This window comes from Acanthopagrus latus, chromosome 5, assembly GCF_904848185.1.
Source record: "Acanthopagrus latus isolate v.2019 chromosome 5, fAcaLat1.1, whole genome shotgun sequence".
NCBI classification, from domain to species: Eukaryota; Metazoa; Chordata; class Actinopteri; order Spariformes; family Sparidae; genus Acanthopagrus; species Acanthopagrus latus.
The window spans coordinates 6,533,624-6,559,001 of record NC_051043.1 but is presented as its reverse complement, the minus strand read 5'-3'; the positions used below and the strand labels follow the sequence as shown (position 1 = coordinate 6,559,001).

The following is a 25,378-nucleotide window of genomic DNA, read 5'->3' as shown; positions in this document are numbered from 1 at the left end:
AAATACTGTAAATGTACTTTTTAGAATGTAAAGTAGATTATAAATAATTCTTGTCTCTCATATGAAGTATTGATGAAGTGTTAATGAAAGTCAAAATGGCTGCTGAGTCAGCAGTGTGCCCTGCTGCATAAGATATGCACTGATAGCGATAAATTGGTAATAAGCTTATATAGACTGGTAGTACAGCGCAATGCTGTAACTACACCTGGTAACCAAATATATCAGGTTATTACACTAAATATTGATAAAACAAGACTTTTCATAAAACTGAGTAACAAACCCAAACTAATAGCAGCACCTTCCTGCATTTTTAAGGCTGATTATTTATGAATTACAATATTGTCAAGGGGCCCTGCTGCTTGGATATTAGTATATATATATATATATATATATATATATATATATATATATATATATATATATATATATATATATATATATATATATATAGATATATATATATAGATATATATATGCCACCATGATTTTTACTGATCATCACAGTTTGTTTCTTTATTTGCCCATCTAAAGAATTATGGAATTATGTATATAACAATGATGATTACATTTAGAGCAATTGTAAAATACAGACAATAAAGACATCACTTGACAGCAATTCATACCATAAACACCTGTCTGTTGCACAACTATAATGAATCAGCCAACGTCACTCTCACTTTATTTTTCAGAGTATGCACGGAGTTGGCACAACCACTATCGTTGACAGAAGAACATACTGTCATGTGGTATGATTCAAAGAAGATCCAAAACAAGAAAGGCAAAAGAGAAAAAATCTAATATAATTGCTCACACCGTTGTCAGTTTCATTATATTTTATTGATCTGTGTAAACTCTCTGCAAAATCTTTACATGCGAAGTTCTTTGCAAACATACATGTTTCCAGTGCATGCACTACCTATGTACAAATACAGAGATAAACCAAGAAACATTCCACTGAACTGGCAGAATCAAGTAGAAGACAGCTATGGGTTTAGCTCAGAGAGAAGCCTGTTTAAAAACTATAATATCACTATAAACTATTGATTATAGTTTGCTGATCATCATCTGGTGACCGCTGTAGCTGAAGTAGCAAGACATAGAACAGTGTGCGATGCTACCGGTGGGTGTTCGAATCGCTGCCACGAGGCGGTAGAGTGGCTGTGCAGAGAAAAACAAGACACTAGAGAGATTTGTAGAGAGTGTATGTACAGAAAGTCTCATTCAAAGAGCTTCACCTCGATGTCTGCTACTGATAGAGTGAATAGTTTTTGTTGATGTGCTCAGCTGTGTACAAGCCTATCCTGTGAGTGCTGTCGGACCATTTTATTCAGATTACATCATAGTCACCATAGTCATGCAGAATATGGCCTCTTGTATATAAAGTATTAACAGGAATGTTATGGGGAAGTCGTGTAAACATTAATGGAATTACAATAGCATTAATTTCTTACAAAGTATATATATCTTGACCCACAAGACATTTCATGCATAGGATTTTTTTTGTTTTCGCCTTTGTTTTGACATTGGAATAAGTTGCAAACAGCTGTATAAATTGAGGTCATTCCACTTTGTAAGGTGTGCTTTCCTTAGTTTGCTGTGATTAGTGAACAAACACACACTAAAGCCTTGAATGATCGGGTTGTGGCAGAGGGGAAAAGAGCCCTGCTTTGTGCAAAGGGTGCATTGGGGTAAAAGCAGACCATGTCTGCCCCGGGCACGCCAGAGTCACGAGCACAGTGCATGCAGGTAAAGCTGCACATACTTATGACATAACCTGTTCAAACTTCTCTCCTTTTTTGAGTGGAGCAGCCACATTTTTTTGTTTTTAAGGGAAACCTGGCTGTGTGCATTCAATGTAAACACTACAGTAGAAAACCTCTGAGGTGTCAGAGTGAACCGCGAGCTTCAGAAGAGCAGAGGTACAGCAGCAGGAGGAAAATCCTTTTTTTTTCCCTGCAAAATCTCACCATAATTAAGAAAGAAAAGAATGCATTCACTTTGCTCTAATCGCAGTCAGTACTTTCAGCGAGTCAGAATTCACAGCTCGACTAACCATACTTAAAAACGCTAATGCTTAACTACGTGTGCTATAATTTCAAATCACAAATTAACAGCAACTCGTGAAAGATTCATCTAGCTCATGGTCCACTGACTTATGAATCATCTGTTTATCAGATGCCTATCCTAACCTGAGCAATGTATCAGTATGTAAACATTTCTTCATGGAAAATATACAGTATGGGCACAGTTGAACATTTGAAGGTGCAGTGGCGTGTTTTCAGATGTGTTTGGCTTGGCATGCTCATACAGTTCAAGTGTTTCACTACAGCATGATGTAAACCCACAAGAAATTATAACTAAAGAACATCCTGACGGTTGAATGAATATCAGGCATGAGCTCAAGCAACGATTTATGACTTTGGAAAAAATGGTTTCGACCTCAGATGCCATAACATATTGCTTTCTTCTTCTGTGCCTGTGCAATCAAACTTCATTTTCTTTAGCAAAGAAAGCGCCAAGCTCAGCAAACTACATAAAATCACTGACAGGCATGGCAGTCCTTGCGCAGCTGTTCGCCGACAGATGTTTTGATTGCATTAGTCAAATCTCCAATTCATTTTTGACATGATTTGTCCCAGAGGCAGATTAATTATCAGCACAGGCAGAGGGATTGTTAGTATACTTCATCATGGAAAAGGAGGTGAGTCACCCTACGTGATGGCCAAGCAGGTAAGGAATAGATAAAACAATAAAAAAAAATGCGCAAAAGTGCATTAGGAGATGAATGCAAACCAAGTTGAAGAGAGTTTAGCTCATGCTGTATGTGAGAGGCGGCAAATGGTTAATCGCTAGCAACGTGATTCTCGTTATACAAGGTGTGCCAGCGCTCAATCTTCTTGTCCTTGTTCTTCAAACACTCGTACCAGTGCTTCAGTCGTTCACCTTTGGCAGTGATCCCAAGCTGACAGCCACCTGTCAGGAGGGAGGTGAGGTGTCAGTGCAGGTGGGGAGCAGGTGAGAAGTCCAGCTTTATTGAATCAGAGCAACAACATTTATGAAATATTTACCGATGTAGTCGTTGGACTTCCCGATGTCATAATCCCACACGGAAATATCTAAAGACTTCTTGGCCAGTTCACTGTGTTTGATGTCGTAGCTGAATTCCTGAAATGTGATAGAGACACGAATAATTATTTTCCACGAGTACAACCATGGTGACAAAGTTTACATGCACACTGATATTCCACTGTTTTTGAGGGAATGACAATATTCTGAATTTGATCCTGATCATGTGAACAGAATATTAGGTTTGGATATTCAGAGTTAGGCTTGATTCTGGATGTAGCGAACAATAAAAATAATAAAAGTGCTTTAGAAAGGCATAAAATCAGGAGAAACAGACAGATAAATGATGAACATAAGTGAAAAGGGAAGAATGGCCAACTCAGGAGAAGGCCATTATAAAGAAAAATGTTTTCAAGAGAGATTAAAATGGTGAAACAGAGCGAGCAGGTCCAGCAGGCTCGGGGTCCCCTCTGGATTTTAACCTCGACCTATGAATTAGTAACAGTGCCCTGCCAGAGGGTCTCAGGCTGCATTCAGGCTCACGAAGGTGCGAGTAAGTCAGTGATATGATCAGGGGATATCCCAAAGCATGCATCATCAAAAATGGTATATCAGTCTGAAAATGTAAAGTTAACCAGCGTAGAGATGCTAAAATAGCGGCACATGGACTCGTCCATTGGATTAGTAGTCTTGCTGCAGTTGTCTTCTTGCTGCAGCATTTTGAGCTTGTGTGAATTAATGTATGACAGTTTCCAGATTCTCAATGGATGAAAAAGATCTCATTCTTGAGAGATAAGACAAGGTTGCAGACAGCTTGATTGAACAACTGATTTCACTTGACGATCAAAGTTCCCTTTATTGGCAGCAGTAACACCCAGATCTCAGAACCTTAGTGAGAAGAGCAGTGCTCGCTGGAGGGGTCTGGACTGATGATAATGGCTTCTGATTTATTTGCATATTCTGGTATGGGAGGAGAAACACACCTACTTTCAAACATGATGAAACACTCGGATAACAACAGATGTTTGGATATGAACAAAAACCGCAACACCAGTCTTTCCGAGAAGGTATTTGAATGAATGAAAGAGGCGGTCTGTGTTTGCTTATTGAACTTTGCATGACTGCAAGGAGATGGGAATATTACTGGAATATTCGGCCATGTGAACAGCTTTGTAGGAAATTGCCTTTTTCAGAATACAAAATTGTGTGCATGAGAACTTCAATCAGTGTTGCAATAATGATTAATGGAAAAGCAATTTTCAAGCTATCATGTTGAACCCCCTTACAAACCTCATTAAACTCTGGGTTTAAGGTCCTCTTCTTGATTTGTGTTTTGCACTTGCCCTTCTTCCCCATGTCAGGTTTCAGACATCTGTGGATCGTGAATGTATAGAAGTTAATTTTTCGCCATTTACAGATACTAAATGAGCGTCTCATCCTGCTCTACCTACATTTTGACATATGGATCAGAGTAGCCATTAGCATCCATGGCGGCCAGGTGGACGCAGCGCACAACACCCACAATGAGCCGGTTGGTCTGGGTGCTGTACATGAGGGACATCAGAATCCGGCCGCGCTCCTCTATCTCTCCGCCCTCCTTCCCCGGCTAAAACAGAGCAGAAGAAGGGAAATACAGTTCAGCGGGATTTATGAGAAGATATGTGTGGAGGAATCTGTCACGTTTAGACACGCTGGGTAATAAAAGCATTGCCTCATCTTCATAGAGAGAGATGCCTCTGGCTCCCCCGGCTGTTGCAGTTCTCTTTGTCTGCGGGGGGGGGAAGGAGATTATTGCGGGTCAATAAGAGATTCAGGCAAGGGAGAACAAAGCACTGTTTGAATGTAACTGAGCCCCACTCACGGGGATGACTCTCTCAAGGCACACGTTGAAGTTTTTCTTCTGGTTCATCTTCAGTTTCTTCAGAGCCACTCGGGTTTCCCCAATAAACTCATTATGCCCGAACTTGTCTTCATCGCAGACAGACAGCCTGTGGAAATCAGAAGAGATTCTTAATCAAACAGAACTGTTACACCTCAGTTTAGAGCAGATTAAGTTTTCAACGTGATTAGTGGATTGCTGCAGCTAAATGAGTGATTTAAGTTTCCACCTGAGGGTCTTACGCTGCATGTCCTCATCCGTCAGGCCGTGGTAGGTGAGCGTTTCATTCCACGCAGGGTTGCGGGTGTTTCTCAGGGTCTTTGTTCGCAGCTTGTTAGACTGTTAGAAGCAGGGTAGATCAGGGCAAAGAAATGGAAATATCCCGGGGCAACGTACCTCTAAACAAGATCTTGCATACCTGCGGTGCGTGCTACTTTATCTCAGCGAGTATCTACATGGTGCGGCTTCCCATCAAAAGGTGTTATCGCAGCTGAGACCTTCCCTATTCTCCACTACAACACAGTATATGCACACATGTACCTTTACTACAACTTTCCATCAGTATCAATTTCAAGATAGCCCTGTTTTGATAGCCCCGGATTGTGTCAATTCAAACCACAAGGTGTCAGTCTTGAGCTAGCAGAAAGGCCTCTCAGCAAACCAAAAGAATCTAAAATCACCAGCTTTCCTTTTGTATTTTATTGCGCAAGTAATTAAGGTTATACATCTTTAAAAGAAGTAAAAGTATAATGTAGCAAAAGGTGTATCTTTTACCTTACTAGCCCCTGGCAGCAGGTGAAGCTTGACATAAGGATCTGCCAGTCCGTTCGAGTCCATGGGCTTCAGTCCCTGAGGAGAAACGCAGCGGCGTGTCCGTCGCATTATTAATGAACAGCAGAGAGCAATTAAGCTAAAGTGCCATTCAGAAGCATTTTAACATAAACCACTTGATTGTTATTGTCCCTTTGTGTGCGAGAATGAGGAGAATCGTAGTACCTTTGCTTTGAGGATGCTACAGATGAGGCTGTTGCTTTCCTGTTCATAGAGCAGACTGAACTCTAGAGAGCCCAGAGTGGCTGAAAGAGACCCAGAGCAGTCATTACATTAGACTCCACAGAGACAGCACGTCTGCTTTTTGAATAATTAAGAGTATAAATGCAGGGAAAGACACTGCTGTAATTAAACAACAAAACTCAAGCAGAACTCAGTCGAAGTGAGAATAAATGCCAGCTCAAATTGGGCGAAAAGGATGGCCGAAAATACTCTAAGAATAAGCCTTGAAGTTCACATTCACAGCCTTTTTTTTCTTTCTCTTTCTTTTTTTTACCTTAAGTAAACAGCAGAAAAATCTCATTACAGAGCAGGAGCATATAGTATAAAAGAAATCAAATAAACACTCAAGTCTCGAAGGAAGATATTCAGAAAAATAAGGCTCTTGGTAAGAAGAGTGAAATACTGCCCACACACACTTTATTTGGAGCCGTTTCATTGCAAATCAAATGTCATCTGTTAATTTCTATTTAACTTCTCTGGGCTTCATCAGCTCCAATGACACAATGCAACAACTGCAATCACAGCTTTGTTTCAAGCTTAACATGCTAAATGTCAGCATGCTAACATGGTGCTAACATGTTTATCATGTTTACCATTAGCATGTTAGCATGCTTCCATTTGAATCAGCATTGAAAAGAAATGACATCTGAGGCAGATGGGAATTTCATTTAAACACACAATATGCAATTTTTGCTGCTTTCTAACAAAAGAAGCCACCGCAGCTGCTGTGAGGGAGGGAGTCAGGGTCGGGCAGAGCCAGACCTGCTGGAGGAGTAATCACCCAGAGCCACATCCCATTCTGCTCCAGTCTGAAGCTGACTAACTAGAGCTCAGAGATTATTTTATAACTTTTGGGATTAAACAGTGCATTTATCTTCACTCCTGTTCATCAGCCTGACTGTAGCAGCAGCCGGCAAAGGTGACCATTCACCATTGTATGGTGTTTATGTTCTGTAATGTTGAAATCCAACAAGAGCTGGAGGAGAAATGTACTGTACTCCACGTACATCACAGACAGGAAGAGGGGGAACAGAAGAGAAAGAACCTTTGCCATTGCCTGCTAGTTCACAGCTGATGTACAGTAAGTACAGTAAGCAAGTATTCTCTCTGTTTGGGGCGAATAAACACCCGGGAGTAATGCAAAAAAACACAAGTCATCACAAGTTTAAACTGTTTCGCTGATGGTGAACACAGCATTAAACAAACACTATTGCTGATAAAAATCTGTCTGAGGGGAACTGAGTTTCATTCAACGACTTCCCCATCCTGCACGTGGCTACAAACACTGAAGCCTTGAATAAATTCCTGGATTTGTCTGGGTTTGAACATTGCTGGAAATGTTTGGGGTAATGTAAGTACATTAAACAAAAAGTACAACAAAATATATATTGTATTTGATGTTGTAGTTGTTTTTTTAGACATATTAATGAAGAATTCTTACATATTTTATCTTCAAACATAAATCAAACAATTAAACAAGTCAAATCTGACCTGACAATATTCAGAGGATCTACAACAGAGCAGAGCAGAAAGGCAAGGCAATCTGTCAAACAGTGAAATTTCAGTCTCTACAAACTGACAGTCACATGCATGGAAGAAGAATAAGCAGCACAAGCTCATCATCCCATATTTTTAATCAGATATACTACTAGATCTGATCAAATGCACACTTGTAGAGATTCAACTTCAAATTGTGGTTATCAGACTATGCCAGATTAAAAATGTAGCATAACCATGCCAAATTGAATTCAGCTTTTAGACTACATTACTACAATCAGTAAATTCAGATCCATAACACAGAAGCAGTTCTAACCAGCGAAACCAGTCAGCACCGTCTCTGTTCTCCCCATTACATCTCTATAGAGAACAGGCACATGAAACCAATACTATTTCTGCCATTTTCACTCCCAACACAGGGGATTCGGTCAAACACAAGGGCAATCTATATCCTGTTAGCCCCGTTGTATCTCAAATTATTTGCACAGCTCCCTATTCCCGGACCTCAATAAAATAAATTAACACCCAATCCCCCGGAGAGAGTAGAAAGGCAGCTTGACGCTGCAGGCACAGACCATGCATGGCACGCCACCGTTCTCATGATTAAAATGTGATATACGAAGAAACTGTACAATTACACAGCATACGTATTGATTTAGTGATACACTTCTTTCCTGACGTCCTGACATCTTCCTCTGCTATACTTCCTCAGATATTGATTATCATGCTTCGATAACAAACGGTGCTGAACATTTGTCATTTTCGACCCAGCTCAATAGATGCTGCCAGAATGATACTTGGTGTTTGCGAGGACTATTGAGCAGTTTATAGAGATGAATTATAACCAGCAGACTAAAAGGCAAAAATCAAGCGTCACCACGGTATGACTCAGAGTCCCTCAGCGGAACAGAGTAGCTGCCAAATTAAGTTAATCAACAGCCAATACGGTATGCTGCATGACAATATGTTTAGCTTTACCCTCCCCATCTGCTGCCATTTACCTTAAATGAGTGAAAAGAAATCAGTGTACATGAGGTGGAATTAAAGTCGACACAGCCACCGTACTCTATGCGAAGGGAGAGCAGATGGTGTACTCACTGGCTTCATCAGAGTCATAGTCATTGGCTTCCTCCTCCTCCTCAGCTGGGGGAGGCTGCTGCCGGGCGGGAGGAGCACTGTAGGCAGCGGGCTGCCTCCGCTCCTCTCTTACTGCAGGAGGCGCTCTCTGCTCTGGAGGAACTGCACTCGTGGCGTAGGCACCTCCATCTCCTGCCACTGGACCTGCAACCACATTGAACCCTCTGAGACTGCACAAATCGACACGGTTCAGGATGCGTTGTTTGGTCAACCCTTTCATGCACGGTGTCTACTACAGTGGACAGATATATGGAAGCCATTTTTGACCATTCAAGCTGGGGCACCACTTCCCAGTCACCAGATGGTGGACCCCAAAAGCCTTGTCCATGACATCCTTTATATCATTATCATTTGAACATTATTATTTCACGGAGTTCAATTAAATAGGGTTTTAGAAATAGTTTTATGCATATTTTTGCAAGATTTTTCCTCAACGTTTTTCTGTGACCGAAAATACATCTGTCCACACCAGTGGGTGTTATGCACAGAAGGCTCTAATCGGCTCTTTTTATTTTTGTTCCTCTCCTTGAGTGTTTTTATATGGTTCTTGTTCATACAAAAGATCTTGAAAGTTAATGAGTCCACACCGACAAAGGTCCCTCTCTCCCACAGAAAACATTGCTCCTGAAACGCCTCGTAGGTAGCCCAGCCTTTAATTCTGTGACTTTGTGACATCACACTACATAAATTATGTTTAGCAGCAGTTCTGCAACTTAAGAATTGATTTAGCACAGCTACTCTATTGTTGTCAGTGGCTCTGGGTCAGGCATGTGTGAGCTGACCAATCACAGACGACTGGGTATTGTGTGTTTCAGACAGAAAACGTGTCAAATGTGTTTTTGAGCACTCAAGCATGTAAACCTATTCTAACCTATCCTAATGAATGATGATTATGAACCTGAAAGTGAGCGCAATATGTCTTAGGCTGTATCTAAATATAGCCCCATTTTAACTAAATATAGATCCAATAGGCAGAACATGCTCTTGGGAGCCCAACGTCTATTGGACCGGATGGATATTTTTTTCAGTCAGAGAGAAAAGATATTGAAAAAAAAAATTAAATCTTGATAAAAGTAAAGGGATAAGAAGTAGCTTTACCTCCCTGGTTTTCGGAGACTAACAGGATTTAACAGTTATTCCAGAATAAGTTTTCATACCGTTGACTACTGAAGTGGACATCTACAACTACTTCAAATAATGGCACCATTTGTTTGTTTTTTTTACTTGTTTAGACTAAAAACAAATTTTGAAAAAAGATGTAACTTTCTATCATTCATGCCTAACTGGGTTAATGTTTGGGACTGTGTCTCACCCTGCTGGGCCAGCGAGGCCGATGGGGCGGGCTGAGGCCTGGTGCTCTGGACGGGCACCATCTTCTTCATCACCACTGGGCTGCCCTGCCCTGCCTCTTCAGGGCCAGCCCCACCTGTGGCCATACGCACAGCTGATGGTTTAGGGGCCACAGGTGGGTAACCAGCACGGCCCTGTGGCTCTGGCGCTAAAAATAAGCATGGATTGCATGTTACAGTAAATACACAGACGCACTATACATAAGGGAGAATAATGCATAATCACACTACTTCAGGCTCCTACTGCAGTGGAATGTGTGATACTGCCTAGTCTCTCTGGATACTTTTGATGTTGCAGCTTTTTCGTTGCAAAGGCATTGACCTACATACACTACAGCACGCTGTGGCAGTCGGCTACTGTACATGCCGCAGCTAGATGGTCCGTCTGTCTGCTCTAGCTACGCCTCTCTTTTATATGGGGGATGTCACGCTGCTCAGGTAATCACGGTGAAGGTGTGAAATGTTACGATGCGACCCATTGTGCCAGCACCACCTGGGGGCTCATGCCCATGTCACAGCATGCACCTTCCGACAGCTTAATTGAGCTCTTCATCCCCCTCCTCTGTAACTGTGGGCGGTGCTGCCAAATTTGGGCAGCAGATAAAAGGTTTGATAGTTTGGAAAAGAGCAATGGGAGGCAGGGTTGCATGAGGGTTCATGTGCAGATGCTGATCTAATGAGACTGCGGAGTTTGCCGATTGTTTTGACTTGCCTATTTATCGGGGTCAAAACTGCATCACCAGTAAGAAAACATTTAAATATTGACTTTGTTTCTGCAGGGATTGCACCCCCTATTAATGGTATTCTCCACTGTTAATGGATTTGTATAGTACATGGGTGTGTGCACACTTTAAATAGTGAACCACCTGGGGGGACAATACCATCTGTGATTTCTGCCATCCCTTAATCTGTGACTTGTGACACTAATGGACATATTTTGTATAAATAAGGTGGTCCAATAGAGGGGGCATACCTTTGCCTCTCCATCTCAGCAGATGCCTTCATAAAGAGCTCTCTATATATTGGAAACCTACCTTTGTGACAACAAGCAAACAAGTCAACCACAGATCGGTGGAAAGGACCTGCAAGTCGCCTGACGTAAAAATTCATCATTGCTTATAAAAGACTGCAGACTAAAAGCTCAAGGGGCGGCTCTTACCTGCTGCTTGTGGTTGGTTTGCTGCCTCCCTGGGCTGAGAGGCTGGCCGGCCCTTGGGCTCTGCTGCATCCTGGCCAGCTGTCTCTTTTCCTTTAGATAATGGCATGGGCGAAGGCAGGTACTGCTTTGGGAAACCTTTGAAGAACCAGGCACCAGACCTCTTCCACACCTGAGGAAATATGTGTCACAGTCTATCCAAAACACAATTGATTTCTTTTATTTGTTCACAGGTGTAAAGCACTCACCTCTCGCTGTTCTCTGCAGATCTTGCATAGCCACACCGCGCGAGGCCGACTGCCACACTGTGTACCACACTTGGTACACATGTTCTACGCGACAGGAGAAAATAGAGATTTCCAGCTGCTCGCCCTTTACGATGTTATTACAGATACACAGCTCAGAGACCGCGACCTGTTATATTGTCTGAAACGTTTGTGTGATGCAGCAGAGGAGTGTGTCTGACTTACCTTTTTGCAGTCCTCGCACACCACTGAGCTGACCCCAGGTGAGCCCAGCTGCTCCCCACACAGCAAACAGCGGGACATTCCATCACCGCACACAGTCTTCTTCATGTCGTCCAGCCTGTTTATCAAGCGCCTGCAGTAGCACAGGGTGAGATCTTACTTAAAATGTCACTGATAATTAACGCGGGTCGAAATGCGTCAGGCGATCCCGTTTTTATCAACGCATATCGGAGAAACCGCTGCATTTTTTTTTTTTTTTTTTTACAATCTCTCACCCGATTCTCTCCTGCTCCATGGCCTCCATTTTCTCAGCACGGGCGATCACGCTGTTTATAATCTCTTTCTCCTCATCTGTCAGGTCTTGACCAGAACCAGGGCCTGGCTGCACGGTCCAGTTGCCCCTGTCAGCCAAAAAAAAAATTTCTCCAGCTGTGCAACAGTGCTTCTGTAATTCTACTACATAATATCCAATCAGCACATTCGCACACATGTGTGAACAGAGCCAACACAATGAATGAATAAGCACACATTTGCTGCATCGACACAGACATATACGATGCAGATAAGAGAGGGCGGAGCAGGAGTTTGTCTACTTACTGCTCTTTATCACTGTGTCGCACATCACGCATCGGAGGGATGCAGGGGACACAATGGAGAGAACAGCACAGTGTTAGACGTATAGAGGAGCTCAACAATCTGGAAACGCTCTGACAACCACGCTTACCTAGCATGCATCCTCTGCCTGTCGTTGGACACCCAGCGATCCGAGCTGCTGCTCATCACAGTGTCTGTCATGCTGCGCTATCACAGCCTGCAGGTGGGCAGAAAGAAAGACACTTTTAAACTCATGTCCCCAAAAAGAGCTTTTTCATTTGGCTGAAAATGCATGCCTTTGTCAGTTCAAGTCAAAAATCATCAAATCCATGATCCAAGTTGTTTCTCTTTGAGTCCATACTTTAAGGGTTTTAAGTTCAAGCAAAAATGTAATTTTAGTCATTATTAAGTAATGTTGCTGTCCGCAAGACATTTCTGGAGCTTCGCAGTAAAACAGGTATACTCCCAAGCAACTGAAGCTGATGTGGACTCATACATCATCATCTATGTCTCTGGAAGCTCCCAAATTAATTTTAAAGGTGAGATTAATTTTCTTTATAAGACAAAATATTCCCTGCAGCTGCAAAGCTAACAGCATTTGAAGCAGGTGCATCAAAGATGTAAATAACATCTGAGATAACCTGAGATGCCGTCTTGTGTATTTAAATAATTCTTCTTCCCTGTCGAGCCTACATTACCCACAATGCAATTTTTTTTGGTCATTTTATAGACTAATTGATTAATTGTGAAAAGTAAGTGGCAGCCCAAATTGCGGACAAATTTGTGAGCCAGGAAACTGCTGACTTCATATTTGGCAAGTCACCAGATTCACTCCCTTTGATTGCCACACACTGATACAGGGCTGATTTCAAAGGTAGCAAACGATGACTTCATCATCAGTGACCACCATAAGCTAAACAGCCACTAATCAATAAGTAATAATCATGCCTCCCCCTTCATCTGCTTGCTCTCTATGAATCTACATATTACGTCTGAAATAACAACAATATCTGCTGCCAGTGGCGATACAAGCACATATCCCGGTGCCAGATTTAAAGCCTAGTCGGAACCATCTCCTCCTGCCAAGCCTGTTTTATCAAACTCTATCCACACACATATTTGTGCAATAAATGAACACAGGGAAACATCGCAAACAGACCACAAACACAATGGATCTGTAAAATACAAACGTAAACCAAGCTGACAGACTGTGATTCTAACAGGGTGAAACAGACGGAGCGAAGCGTATGACAAACGAGGCCTGCTGTACATTAGTGACCACAGTGAAATGACGCTGGTGCGGGTAAATGCATATGTGATTTCCAAATAGGATGTGGCAAGACTGATTATTTTGGCAGCTGTAAGTGAAACTGTGAGGAATGCCCTCCAGTTTGTCACTCGACACATATCAAAGAAACAGATGGTTCCATATAGCAGGAGTGACTCAATTATGCTACGATACAGCAGGAGGGGGGGGGGGGGGGGGGGCGGAGGAGGAGGAGGAGGAGGAGGAGGTGACTCTGTGCTGACGAGGATGACTAAGAGTCGTTGTCTCAAATGTTTCTGAGTTTTCATGGTGTGCTGGTTGACGCTGAAGCTTTTATCCAAAGTGATGTCTGTGTATTCACAGTATCGACTCAATCACTTCTACTCTTTCTCCAGGGATGCTGGTGGGTCTGGGAGTGTGGGTCAGGTGTTTTTCAGGAGAGGGCTGCTGAGCTTATAAGAAGGAGCTAATCTACACTCCCATGTTGTGCTCCACCAGGAGCTCAGTTGCCAAGATAAATGTTTCTGCCAACCACTGATATGTTCACATTTGTGCGTTTCATAGGCTATGTACCATATTACATGTTTATGACCAGACTGTCGATATCGGGGAGGTGAGGAACATGGTGGTTGAGTTACGAGGCGGAAAAGCTGCCGGGCCACTGACTGCAGTTTGAGACTATGCCTCAACATCTGTGAGCATGAGACCACTTGATATTTTCAAGCACGCCTGGGACAATTCGCAGCTGTGACTGTGGCGACAAACTCTGGCATTTGAGATGAGAAGCCGGGACATCTCCAGCTGCGTCTGGGGGAACAACGCTGGTTGATTTGATGAGACGTCCAGATATCTCCAGTTGAATTTGTGGCAACTAAAACAGATATTTTAAGTCAAAACATTAATAAAGTGGTTTTGTGCGTAAACCTACCAAGATCATAATCAAAGCATTGTAAAAAAAAAGTAAAAAAAAAAAAATAGCCCCCTTAAATCAGCAGTGCGGTTGCCAAGATGAAATGTTGGCAGGTAACAATTCTCTAAATCACTAATAGGTAAACGTTTGTATGTGTCATAGGCTATGTACTATATTTACATTTCAACAGTATGTGTTGTATCACGTTCACATTACATGTTAAAAAGCAGATTGTAATATTGGGTCAGTGAAGGGGATGATGGCAGTGACCGCTGGATATCTTCTAGGCGGGACAAAAGCATTTCAATATCAGAGTGACATCACTAGATATTTTTAAGGTTACCACAGGACAATTTCCAGTCGTGTTTGTGGTGATCACAAGAGGTATTTCAGGCCAAACTGTATCATATCACTGTGCCTAAACATAACCAGATCACAACCACAGCACTGTCACAATAAAAATAGAACATTTAATGTAAAGAAACATAGAGATGCATCAAAAAGAAAAAGGTTGCCAACATCTATTCTGTTGACGGGGTTGGAAATTGGGACTGTACTGTTTGAAGTCCGGAAGAGAGTCAGTGTTGCTGAGGAGGAGACTGGAGATGGGTGTGTCATCAGTGTGTTTGAAGTACTCGATGACAGGAGATAAGCTTTTGCAGTTGTTTGTGTACAAGGTGCAAAAAAGCAGGCTGTGAAACACAGCCCATTGCTAATGATGACAGCAGCAGACAGTGAGTTGTCACACGCACCCATACATGATACGCCAGCAGTGTAATTTCATCTGACATAGTAAAAAAGATAGGAAGATGTCGACAGGAATCACTGAGGCGAGCGCCAATGGGCACGTCTGCTCAGTGTGTGTGTGTGTGTGTGTGTGTGTGTGTGTGTGTGTGTGTGTGTGTGTGTGTGTGTGTGTGTGAGGTGCAGTTGACTTGAAGCCTCTGCCAGACATCAGACAATACATGGAGCGATGCAGCAGTAGTGACAGGCCGGAGGACATAGCAGTGTATGTCCTGAGGGGAAGTGCCACAAACCAGAGAGGACCGGCCGGCTCTGCAAACGAGCAACAAGAGGACGTAAAAGCCTCTCTGGAGCCTGTCGAGAACTGTGATGGTGCAGGATGAGGACCGTGCAGGTACCACACTGGACAGAGATACTGCACAGGGTGGATAATGATGAGGCTAAAAGCTGAATCAATAAGTTTCACTCGTGTTCAGCTTTTTTCGCAGCAGTAAAATCTGGCACTATAGAACCTTGGAGAAAGTGAAAGAGGGAGCGAGAGGGAGGGGTGCGCCGCTGTCTCCCTCATTCAGCTGCTCGCATTATGCTGCGTAACGTCAGGCTACATACCTTTTGAGCTCTAATCTGTTGCTGCACTGCCTGCGGGATTCACAGAATAACAACAAATTCGCTGTGCTATCAATAGACACTCTGGGTGTGGGCTTTTTCCTCTGATGCTGCTGCTGCATCCAACCAACAGTGGCAACACGCTCCTCTGGGAGCATTTGTGCTTTTTCCACTTTTCGGCATCAGTCTGCGGCTCAGACGTCACTCTGACTGTACAGCATATAGATATACATCCAATACACAGAGGCTCTCTAGTGTGTCTATCCTCCGCTTGCTAAAATTAATAATCCCACTTTTGTCTAACATGATTGTCCTGAAGAGGTGGATGGGAGAGAGACAGATGGGAGGGGGCAGTCAGAATTGGGCTGGGTAATCACTGACTCAGACAAGTCGGAGCTCTCTGGTGCTGGGATAGATGTTACTGCATCACTGAGGTGGACTCTGTGCTTACAATCCAATTAGCATTCAGGAGATAGTCTGAAGGATTGTATATGCACTTTTCTCATAAAGAGCTGTCAGCATAGGCTGTGCTGCTTCAGACACAGAGAAGTGCAGCTTGGTTTCATCTGCTGTGCAGCCAGGGAGGGTTTACGCCTTTTTACATATCCAAAAATGTACATGAATCCAGTTATAATGGGCTGTCATGACCAAAATGTCACATTGAGCCTTGTAATTCTGCAGTTTACATCACTGTGACCCTCAGACCGCCATCCTCTCTGCTACTGAGACAATAAATGCAACTAATCTGCGTCATCTGTGATTCTGACTGGGTGCAACACTCATCTTGTACGCATTTTCCTCCCATATAAGATGAATCAGGCAGGTGGTGGATTCCTCTCTGGGGAGCAGCAGATATTTTCCTGTGTTTGTTTTTCTCTCTTTTTCCAAAATGTCACGAAGCGTCTGCGACAATGGTGTCAGCTTTGTTTTTATGGCGACTAAACATGGGTGTTTTTGACGAGACGTTGGGACATCTCAAGCTGTGCTCGTGCCAACCAAAACAGGTGTTTTAAGTGAAAAACTTCACCTTTTCTTTACCCCAACCAAGTGTTTCGTGCCTTAGCCTAACCAGAACATGAGCACAGCATTGTGAAAACATAACACTGAAAATTGAACCTAAAGAAGAGTAAATCAGCGGCCCAGTCAGCATAAAATGTCTACAAAACATATCATATCACGTTCACATTACATGTGACAATCAAAAATGTACCTGAAGCCAATTATAATGTTGTATTAGGCCTTGTTATCCTGCAGTTATGACATCACTGTGACCCTCAGACTGTCATCCTCTCCCTTACCAAGATAATAAATTCAACTAATCTGCGTCATCTGTGATTCTGACTCGGTGCAACACTCATCGTGTGCGTGTTTTCCTCCCATATAAGATGACTCAGGCAGGTGGTGGATTCCTCTCTGGGGAGCAGCAGATATTTTCCTGTGTTTGTTTTTCTCTCTTTTTCCGAAATGTCACGAAGCGTCTGCACCGATGATTTCAGACGTGGCGATATGCAGAGTGATGCCCAGAACGGTGCAATCCAACCACACAACAGTGTCCACAAATACACCAGGCATGAATAGTAACAGATCATGTGTGAGATGACAACAGGAAAGACCAGCAGGAGAGAATCGACTCGAGCTAGTTATCTGCCTGATCATCATAAGTCATCCAGCCCAGCAGGATCGCTCCCGTATAGAATTTCGTCTGGGGGTGGAGAGAGGACCAAATTAGAAACCTGTGTCTCCTCAGGGCCTGAGAAGGTAGTCAATGCAAATCTGCATCTGTACACCTTCAGGGATGTATGCACACAACTCCCAGAGCGCGCCCTGCACATGTTCGATCCATTTTTAGAAACACCGCCTTTGAATACTTGGTACTAGCTGAACGCTCAACATAAGCATCTATCTTATTGGACTCTTGTACAGATTAATCTTGTTGTGTGACTTTCAACAGTCATTACTGCAGAACATATGACAGGAAAACTAGGATGAGGCAGAGGGGCTTTAGTGGATTGATCCAACATGGATCATTATGGATCCAGCACTGAGAGCTTAACAGGTCGGGGGTTTGAGGGAAGAGAGTCATCTCCTTTGTACTGAGGTCAGCAAAAAAAACGATGTGTAAAAGCAAGGTCTGACACCAATGTTTTCATGTTATAATCAACAGAGGTGTCACCATTCTCCATATCCATGATTCGATCTGACTATTAAGCTATGGTGTTGATAGACTTAGACTGTTATGACCTGACAACTATAATTTACATTTTTTTTTTTAAAATTGACATTACATTAACAGTTTGACTTTATCCGGGTGCTATTTGCAGGCTGGGGTTTGACAAGTGCAAATAATACTCACCAAAAATGAAGACAAATAAAGAGGTTTGGTGTCTAAAACTTGTCCACAGTTATCCATCCTCTCAAATAAATCAATCATTGATCTTTGGCAATCTTATCACTTTAGTTTCACTATCATCGTTGAAATTGAACTCTCATTTCGACCGATCTTCGAAGTTTGACCCACTCATTGACAGCATACACAAACATTTGGATGCTTATAATTCTCTTCCGTTTTCTTCAATACTGCACCAGGTTACAGGACCTTCTCTCACCCCCACTAAAACAGACCTCAAAATAAACTGGTCCATTACTGGACAGTGTTTTTTAGTATTATAACATTAAACGGAAAATTAACTGTGGTACTTCCCACTTGATCTAACTTGTACTAAGCTATTTAATTCAGTGACCCATAAGTAAAATGTTTTAAGTTAATCTTAGTTCCCCCTGGTAGGCATTTGCGCAAGGTGTACTGGTATCAGGGACTCTTATGGGAAAAGTACAGAAGGTGCCTGTCTAATGTGCTGCTGTTAAATCAAACGGTGATCCCAGGTTGTTATTTTGCATTCATAACCCTCGACTATAATGTTTAACTTTCCCCAAAGAAAACGTCAGTCGATAGGTCAGTCGATAGGTAACCTGACAGGAAAGACACCATTTCATGTGTGCTACATATAAAAGATAATGAACCTGAAACACAACATTTAAATTCCAGGGCAACAATTCCCTCGCCATCCTCAAAGAAGGACAATTCTTAAATGGGTTAATGAGAATCGGAGATCAATGCAACATCCCACAATTGGCTTCACTTAAATTTATCTTTCATCAGGCCCCCATTTGTATTTTAATGCCTCAGGGTATGACTTACTTATTCATAATAGAGGTCGCCTTAAAGCTCAGCTGTAGCCACCAACCAGTCACCAACAACCCTTACCACTGGCCAACGCAGAGTCCCCGTGGACTCAGATCAGCACTTTTTCTTCCAAAACATTTTTGAAGGTGCTGCTATTGAGCAGATGCCAGAGTTGATATTAATGTCAGCGCAGCATACACACACGATTAATGGTCAAATAATTACATTTATTTCATGTTGCTGTCACCATCAACGTTTCATCAGCCGTAGCCATGGTGCTTTTTCTATTAAAGGCCTGATAACCTCGCAACACATTTTCCATGGTGCTGCAAGAAACTCTCTATTTTTCCTGGACGCAGCCATTACCAGGGGTGCACTGCCTTGTGGGACTTCATATTCATAATTTATCATGTTGGGAAACAACATCATGCAACAGGATTCATCTGTCCAAAAAATTATTATTTTGAAGCATATAGATGTCTGGGATTATATGATCCTCTTTTTGCTATACCACCAAAAAAAAAGGATACCAAAATACTGATAAACTGAAATGCATTCACTACACTTTCATCTTAAACATTAAAAACGCAAAAGAAATCTAAATAGCTGGGTTCAAGAAGACTTTTTTTTTCTCACTAATTTGCCTTCCTCTACCATCTGGCCTGGCTGTAACTCAGAATGCTTATGTATTATGAAACGGAACACAGCCTGAGATCCTCAGTCAGGAGAGAGTCTTGGCCGGTCTACAGCTTCGACTCAAGTTCCCGTGGTGATCTGGAACATCATGTCTGAGCAGACTGAAAAAATCAAATCGCTTCTTCACTCCCATCTATAAATACAGAGTCAATCTGAGAGCCAATCACAGGTCAGATTCACTAACTTAGACTTTGAGATATGAGTCATGTACAGACCTTTATTAAAACTTTCTCAAACAAAAAAACAAACAAACAAAAAAAAACAGTAATTAGTTGACAATAACATTTATTCACATGTGGGTAACATGTCATCAAAAGTTACATGAGCTGCATGTGGGTGGTGGGTTTAATTACAAAAAGAAATTCAAGGTCTGTGCAGACTGTTAAATATCTAGACTTGCAACTGGCACCACCACACAGCTGATCAGACCATTAAACATGACTTTGCTTTATTGGAACGCACCATACTTAAAGGAACAGTTCACCCCAGAGCTTTAGAGCAAAACAGCGTTGCAGCATTCTCCTTAATGACTGAATTGGATGGGGGCTTTTATAAGAAAAATAATAACACATTTTCAAATCAATATTGCTTTAACTGTTAAAGATCCAGATTAAGGGACAGATGCAGGAATTGTCTTTCACCTTTTATGACATAAGGATAGAGCGGGTGTTTTTTAAAAAATGTGTTAATTTCTCAGGGAATTATGCAGAGAAAAATCAGATTAAGGTGGCTGGTATCTATAAGTCAGTATAATTTGATGCGGATACTAACACAAATCCGGATCTAGTAGATTAAAATATGTTTTCAAATGGGTAGACCACTATACATTAACAAATTGGGAAAGAAACCACCAATGTGCAGCGAAGATCACAGGGATTCAGAAAAGTACGAATGGTTTAAATGCATCTTTAGAAGAATATCCAAATGGATATGACATGAGGAGAGCTGCAGGCTTTGGAAATGTTTGACCCAATGAGATCTGCCTATATTTCGGTTCAGCAGTTATTGGTGGTTTAAAATTAAAAGCGATACAGGCCTGTGAGTTTGATTTCGAATTAGGCTTGAATCACAGGGGACTTTTGGGCCTTGGCGGAGGTTTTCACTCTACCGAGTGCCATTCTACTTCACTTGTTTGGGAGAATGCTGCAGCGTGAAGCTCCAGAAATGTTACATGGACGCCGTGCTTCACCCGACTTTTCATCAGCATGGAGGTGAACAGATGAACGACTGAAATTTTATTTCCGGTGAACTGCTCCTTTAAAGAATTATGAGTGGTTAACAGCTTTCTACTGAATCAATCCACAAAAAAATATAATTTGGTCTCATAAACCAGATCCTAACAGTATTCAGATGCTGATGTCTAATGCTCACACACCAAGCCTGCAGGGCGGGAGGGGAGGCGGGGTAGGAGGCACCAAAAATAAAAGACGTTACCCCCTCCTCTTTGTGTGGCACAACTCCATTCACTCCCCATAAAGGGACTGAGAGATGCCAACATAGCAGTAGAGTGAGTCCTGGACCTGAGCTAGGTTGTAAAGCACTGCACCACCAAGCCCTCCACTGCAGGAGGAAAACATCACTCAGCATTTCTTAATTATTTACAACTCCCACCCCCGTTGCTTTTCACTCTATGTATGTCCCCTCTTTAAGGCATTAGTGCACGCTTTATGTGCTCGGATCCGTATCAGAAATTATTCACAGAACATTGGATATGGGGGTAGGAAAAGATCGCAGAGGGTCGGGACAGATTGAGAGAACTCTATTTTGGGAAGCATTTCAGGATGTTTGCTAGCCTTTTGGGTCCGTGGCATCGACAAATTGCCCATGTTTTCAGTCAGACAATGGCGGTGACAGGGACCATCTGTGGAAACCATCTGTGAGGACTCTTCACCTCTCAAAAGCGCGAGTGTTGCATCGATTGAAACACACACAACTACATCCTCTCGGCAGGCATGGCTCCAGTTCCCGCATGGCTGGAGAACAAACAGGAAAGACCATCCAGTGACCAACAAGCTACCACGCTGTTATCTCGCTCTCACCGTTGGCCCTGCCCAACAGACCTCAGCGTGGAGCGGGGGCTGAGGATTTCATTCTTAAATCAGCGCTCTTGTGTTAGCAGCCCATATCCTATAGGAGCTCAAATTTAGTTGAAAAATGTCTGCTGACCCACATTGTCTGAGACATTTTGATGTAACTCAGAGGCCTCTTTCATCCAGGCCTTATTTTAGAACTACAGAAGTAAAAGGCTATCAGACATGGAGCACTCAATTAATTGCACTCCAGCAAGAGCCTGCATTAAGTCTCAAATTTTCTTGGCTGATGGTGATTCATCCCCGTGTGCCTCAGGGGTAGGAGGCAGGACTTCGAGGACTGGCTGCTGATGCACTGACCAGTCATGCTCTTTCAATTTCCTCCCATCTTATCTCTGGGAAACAAGTACTACTGGACAGGGGCACTAAATCAGAGCAGTAAAGGTCTCTTGTAAAGAAACATTTATTCCCCACTAACCAGAAGTGACCTACAGCTGGTGGTCTGCTGAGATAAACTACATGGTTCTTAACATGGAAAGAAGCACATGTGGTCTCGTATCGATCCCTCTGCGTGATGGGCCATGATTCTGTCACTTTGTTGCTTTGAGGATCTGGCACGGCTCAGCTGCTGGATATCTGACCCTCCCTCTCCCAGCTGCACACTAGCAGGTACAATGCCCCTGGGTGTTTTTCAGCAGATCTCTTGGCAAACGAGGGAGCTGTTCTGGTCTGGTTTGGAAGCTCAGCTATGTGACTTGAAATGCAAACTTTATTTGAAATCACTCTCTTCTGGGGCATAACTGCGGATACAACATATGCACAGTGGTGACTGTAATCAGCTGAATATATCTGTCCAAGCGAATGAAGTGCACTGGACAGAAAGGTTGCTAAAAGACAGGCTGCTGTTGTTTATAGATTTGACCATATATAGATGGTTTTAACTCTTCTCTCTCTTGGGGGAACTTTGTCTAAAGGCCACATTAATTACATCTGTCTTTTCCAATATGCCACAGTATTTAGGCAGATCTAATCACCAGTTTCAGCGAGGCTGGTGAATCGATTCTCATCTGCCGCTCTGAGAGATGAAGCCACTCCCTTCTGAAGCTTGGCCACAAACAGCAGAAAAACAGTCTCTCACAGAGCAAATTGAGAAATATGCTCCGAAGCAGGGCGCTGAAAACAACAGGTATTAAGAGTGTAACATCTGATTTGGGCTCTAAGCTCCGTATATGGATCGCAAGGAGCTCAGAGGAACATAGAGTCATGCACCTTTACCAACTGTGGCCATGGTAACAGCAAGATCAGAAGATGGGAATGATTAAAAGCTGCGTGTCTGCGTGCGTGTCCGCCAGCCTGTGTGTTTGTAGTGGACTGTACCTGTGCCAAATTTCAAAGCCTGTGCAGAATGGGTCATTGTTGCAGTGATAGTGTCAGTGGATCCCTGCTCATATCAGTAACCGTGGTTGCAATTTGTCTGAAATGATGCATCTTGGTGGGGTGGTTCTTAGCTGAAAGAAGGCATGATTAGAGGGGAAGACAAGCTGAAGACATGGGATTATGGGTACAGTCGCCTCGTATCCTTCAGCTTTAAATTATGCAGTTAGTGTGCAAAGCACTTCCTCCATCTTTTTTTTTCACCTTTTCCCCAAACGCCCATGTTTTCTCCTACCAGTGCTCTCTCCATCTCTCGTTTTTTTTTTTTTTTTCTTTCATTTCATGTCCAGAGAAACAGTTCTCCCCTCTTCACTCTTGGTCTTTCTCTGGACACAGTGTGCTGGAAGAGAGTCAGAACGACACACAGAGAGGTACCAGCTTATAAGGGTGTCGTCCAATCACTACTGTGGTTGCTCATGTGAGAGGAGGCAGCTGCAGATATCTCTCAGACTGTTCATTCAGTCTTTTTCCTCCCCTCCCCCATTTAATCCCCATGCTTCAGGTCTGTAGGAGGAGTTGGAGATGGTGGAACCGAGGAGGCAGATTCCCAGCTACCCTTTTTCCTGTCTTCCTTTTCATATCAACGCCAGATGCAACGCACTGGTTCGGTCCCACAAGTACTGTTTACGACGCGCGCCGCTCTGACCCACAAAGTGTAACAACCCACGGGTGCAGGATGAGGTAATATCACAACAAGTAGGCGACTGAGAAGACCCCCGTAGTGGCACAGCTGGAGTTGAGAAGAGCCCTGCCCACACCAGCATCAGGAGGCATCACTGATGTTTTCCTCCCAGTCTGCAGGCACATCAAGCCCCAGCGTGCGCTCCTAAAAATCCTGCAGCAACGCCCAGGGACCGCAACCACACAATCTCCCACATGACTTACCGGGTCTGCTTTCTTCAGATCAGATCTGCAAAAAGCAAGTGCAGCCAGCCCTCCAGCCTTGTTTCGGAGGATTTAACGAAGCCTGTCGAGCTACACCGAGAGTTCTATTTATCAGCCATTCATGAGCTCATAATCACAACAGCGAAGCATGCTGTAGTAAAATCGATGCAACAATATTGAAAAAGAGGTAACCAGCTCCATTAACACCTCTGCAGTGAGTGACAAGAACATTCAGCTGCAGAGAAAGACATGTTTTCCATAAAACAAAGGAATCAATGAAGTGTCAATTTGCATAATTTGTACCTCACATAGGTTAATTAGCAGCAGCTCTACGCATGCTGAGTTGCACTGCACTCATTCACAAGTGCTTTTTACCATTCATATGACAAAGTAATTGACTCATAAAGACCAAAAAAATGTCCAAAGGTTCCATGAAATTAAGGAACACAGGTCATGAATGCGTTCCTCCAAAAGAAAGATCTCCATCTCTCCTGTGAATGAAACGCTGCATTCATTCAACTTGGAAATGAGAAATTCTGTTGCACTGAGTCACTGGACAGACGCAGTAACCTCCTCACAGGGATTTTGCCAGCTCGAGGATGCAATGTTTGAAAAACCTTCGAAGGAGAGATGAGGAAAGCCTACCTGAGAATCCAGCCGCGCTCTCCGCTCTCCTCTCCTCTCTCTCAGGGAGCTGTCAGGGAATGATGCGGACTAAATTTCTGTGCTGCGCTTGGAGGCGGCCACAGAGTCAGTCATTGCGCATGGTGCCTGTCACCAAAAGCCGTGCTTTTTTTTTTTTTTTTTTTTTTTTTCTCGACTGGAGGAGTAGTCTGTTTGGAGAGGCACAGCGGAGCTCCACAATGCGTGGGAACCCGTCTTCTACCCTGCGTGGAGGAGGATGGAAAGCCCTTGGTACCCTGGGAAGGAAACCCCTGGATCTGAAGTGATAACACTGATGCTTAAGTGGGCAGTCATCACCTGATGCGATTGTCTCTTTAACAGCGCACACTGTCTGAATGTGTCGCATCATCACCCATGCAGCCCCGTCGACAAACCCTTTTTCTAAGATTTTGTACTGGCTGTAGTAACTTATAACTGTGCTTTATGATATCATAGCACACACATCACAACATAACATATGGTTGTTGGAAGTTTTATCGTAATTTGACCTGAAAGGCTTTTGACAGAATTAACTTACAGTTTCTATTTTTAGACGTTTTGACGTTTTTATTTTCATTTGTTATTATTTTTATCCTCCCTAATTATGGACCCGCAGGTAGATCCTATTTGGCAGCGACCAAATGTAGGCTACTGGTGCTTTCTTTCCAATCCCTTGAGTCGAGTTAATAAACAGTGTTTTTTCAGAAACAAACGAATCCTCCCAAAATCACCTCTGAAATTCTAACAACAGTGACTCAATT

The 25,378-nt window shown here is 42.9% G+C and overlaps 1 protein-coding gene across 2 annotated transcripts; it reads right to left on the bottom strand.

Moving 5' to 3' along the window:
• Positions 1 to 818: 818 nt before the first annotated feature.
• On the bottom strand, positions 819 to 25,345 carry LOC119019312 (rabphilin-3A-like). Of its 2 annotated transcripts, XM_037097780.1 has the most exons (18): positions 24,600 to 25,343; positions 12,329 to 12,415; positions 12,202 to 12,213; positions 11,880 to 12,005; positions 11,608 to 11,737; positions 11,386 to 11,469; positions 11,141 to 11,309; positions 9,945 to 10,130; positions 8,594 to 8,776; positions 5,942 to 6,021; positions 5,720 to 5,794; positions 5,175 to 5,284; positions 4,928 to 5,054; positions 4,778 to 4,834; positions 4,518 to 4,672; positions 4,357 to 4,438; positions 3,069 to 3,165; positions 819 to 2,973 (listed from the first exon to the last, which is right to left on the bottom strand). In XM_037097780.1, exons 2-18 carry the CDS (start codon positions 12,397 to 12,399, stop codon positions 2,843 to 2,845), a joined length of 1,875 nt encoding a protein of 624 aa, XP_036953675.1. In that variant the 5' UTR covers positions 12,400 to 12,415; positions 24,600 to 25,343; the 3' UTR covers positions 819 to 2,842. The 2 variants fall into 2 exon arrangements, with proteins under 2 accessions (XP_036953675.1, XP_036953676.1); XM_037097781.1 differs by lacking the exon at positions 12,202 to 12,213 and having other exon boundaries at positions 24,600 to 25,345.
• Between the last annotated feature and the right edge of the window lie 33 nt (positions 25,346 to 25,378).

What these genes read in the sequence shown, in the direction of transcription:
- LOC119019312 (XM_037097780.1), bottom strand. Translation starts at nt 12,399, where the DNA reads ATGACAGACACTGTGATGAGCAGCAGCTCGGATCGCTGGGTGTCCAAC. An exon ending in GTAGCATCCTCAAAGCAAAG is followed by an intron (nt 5,795 to 5,941) that starts GTACTACGATTC and finishes GTTTCTCCTCAG; the next exon opens with GGACTGAAGCCCATGGACTC. An exon ending in ATGCAGCGTAAGACCCTCAG is followed by an intron (nt 5,055 to 5,174) that starts GTGGAAACTTAA and finishes TGATTTCCACAG; the next exon opens with GCTGTCTGTCTGCGATGAAG.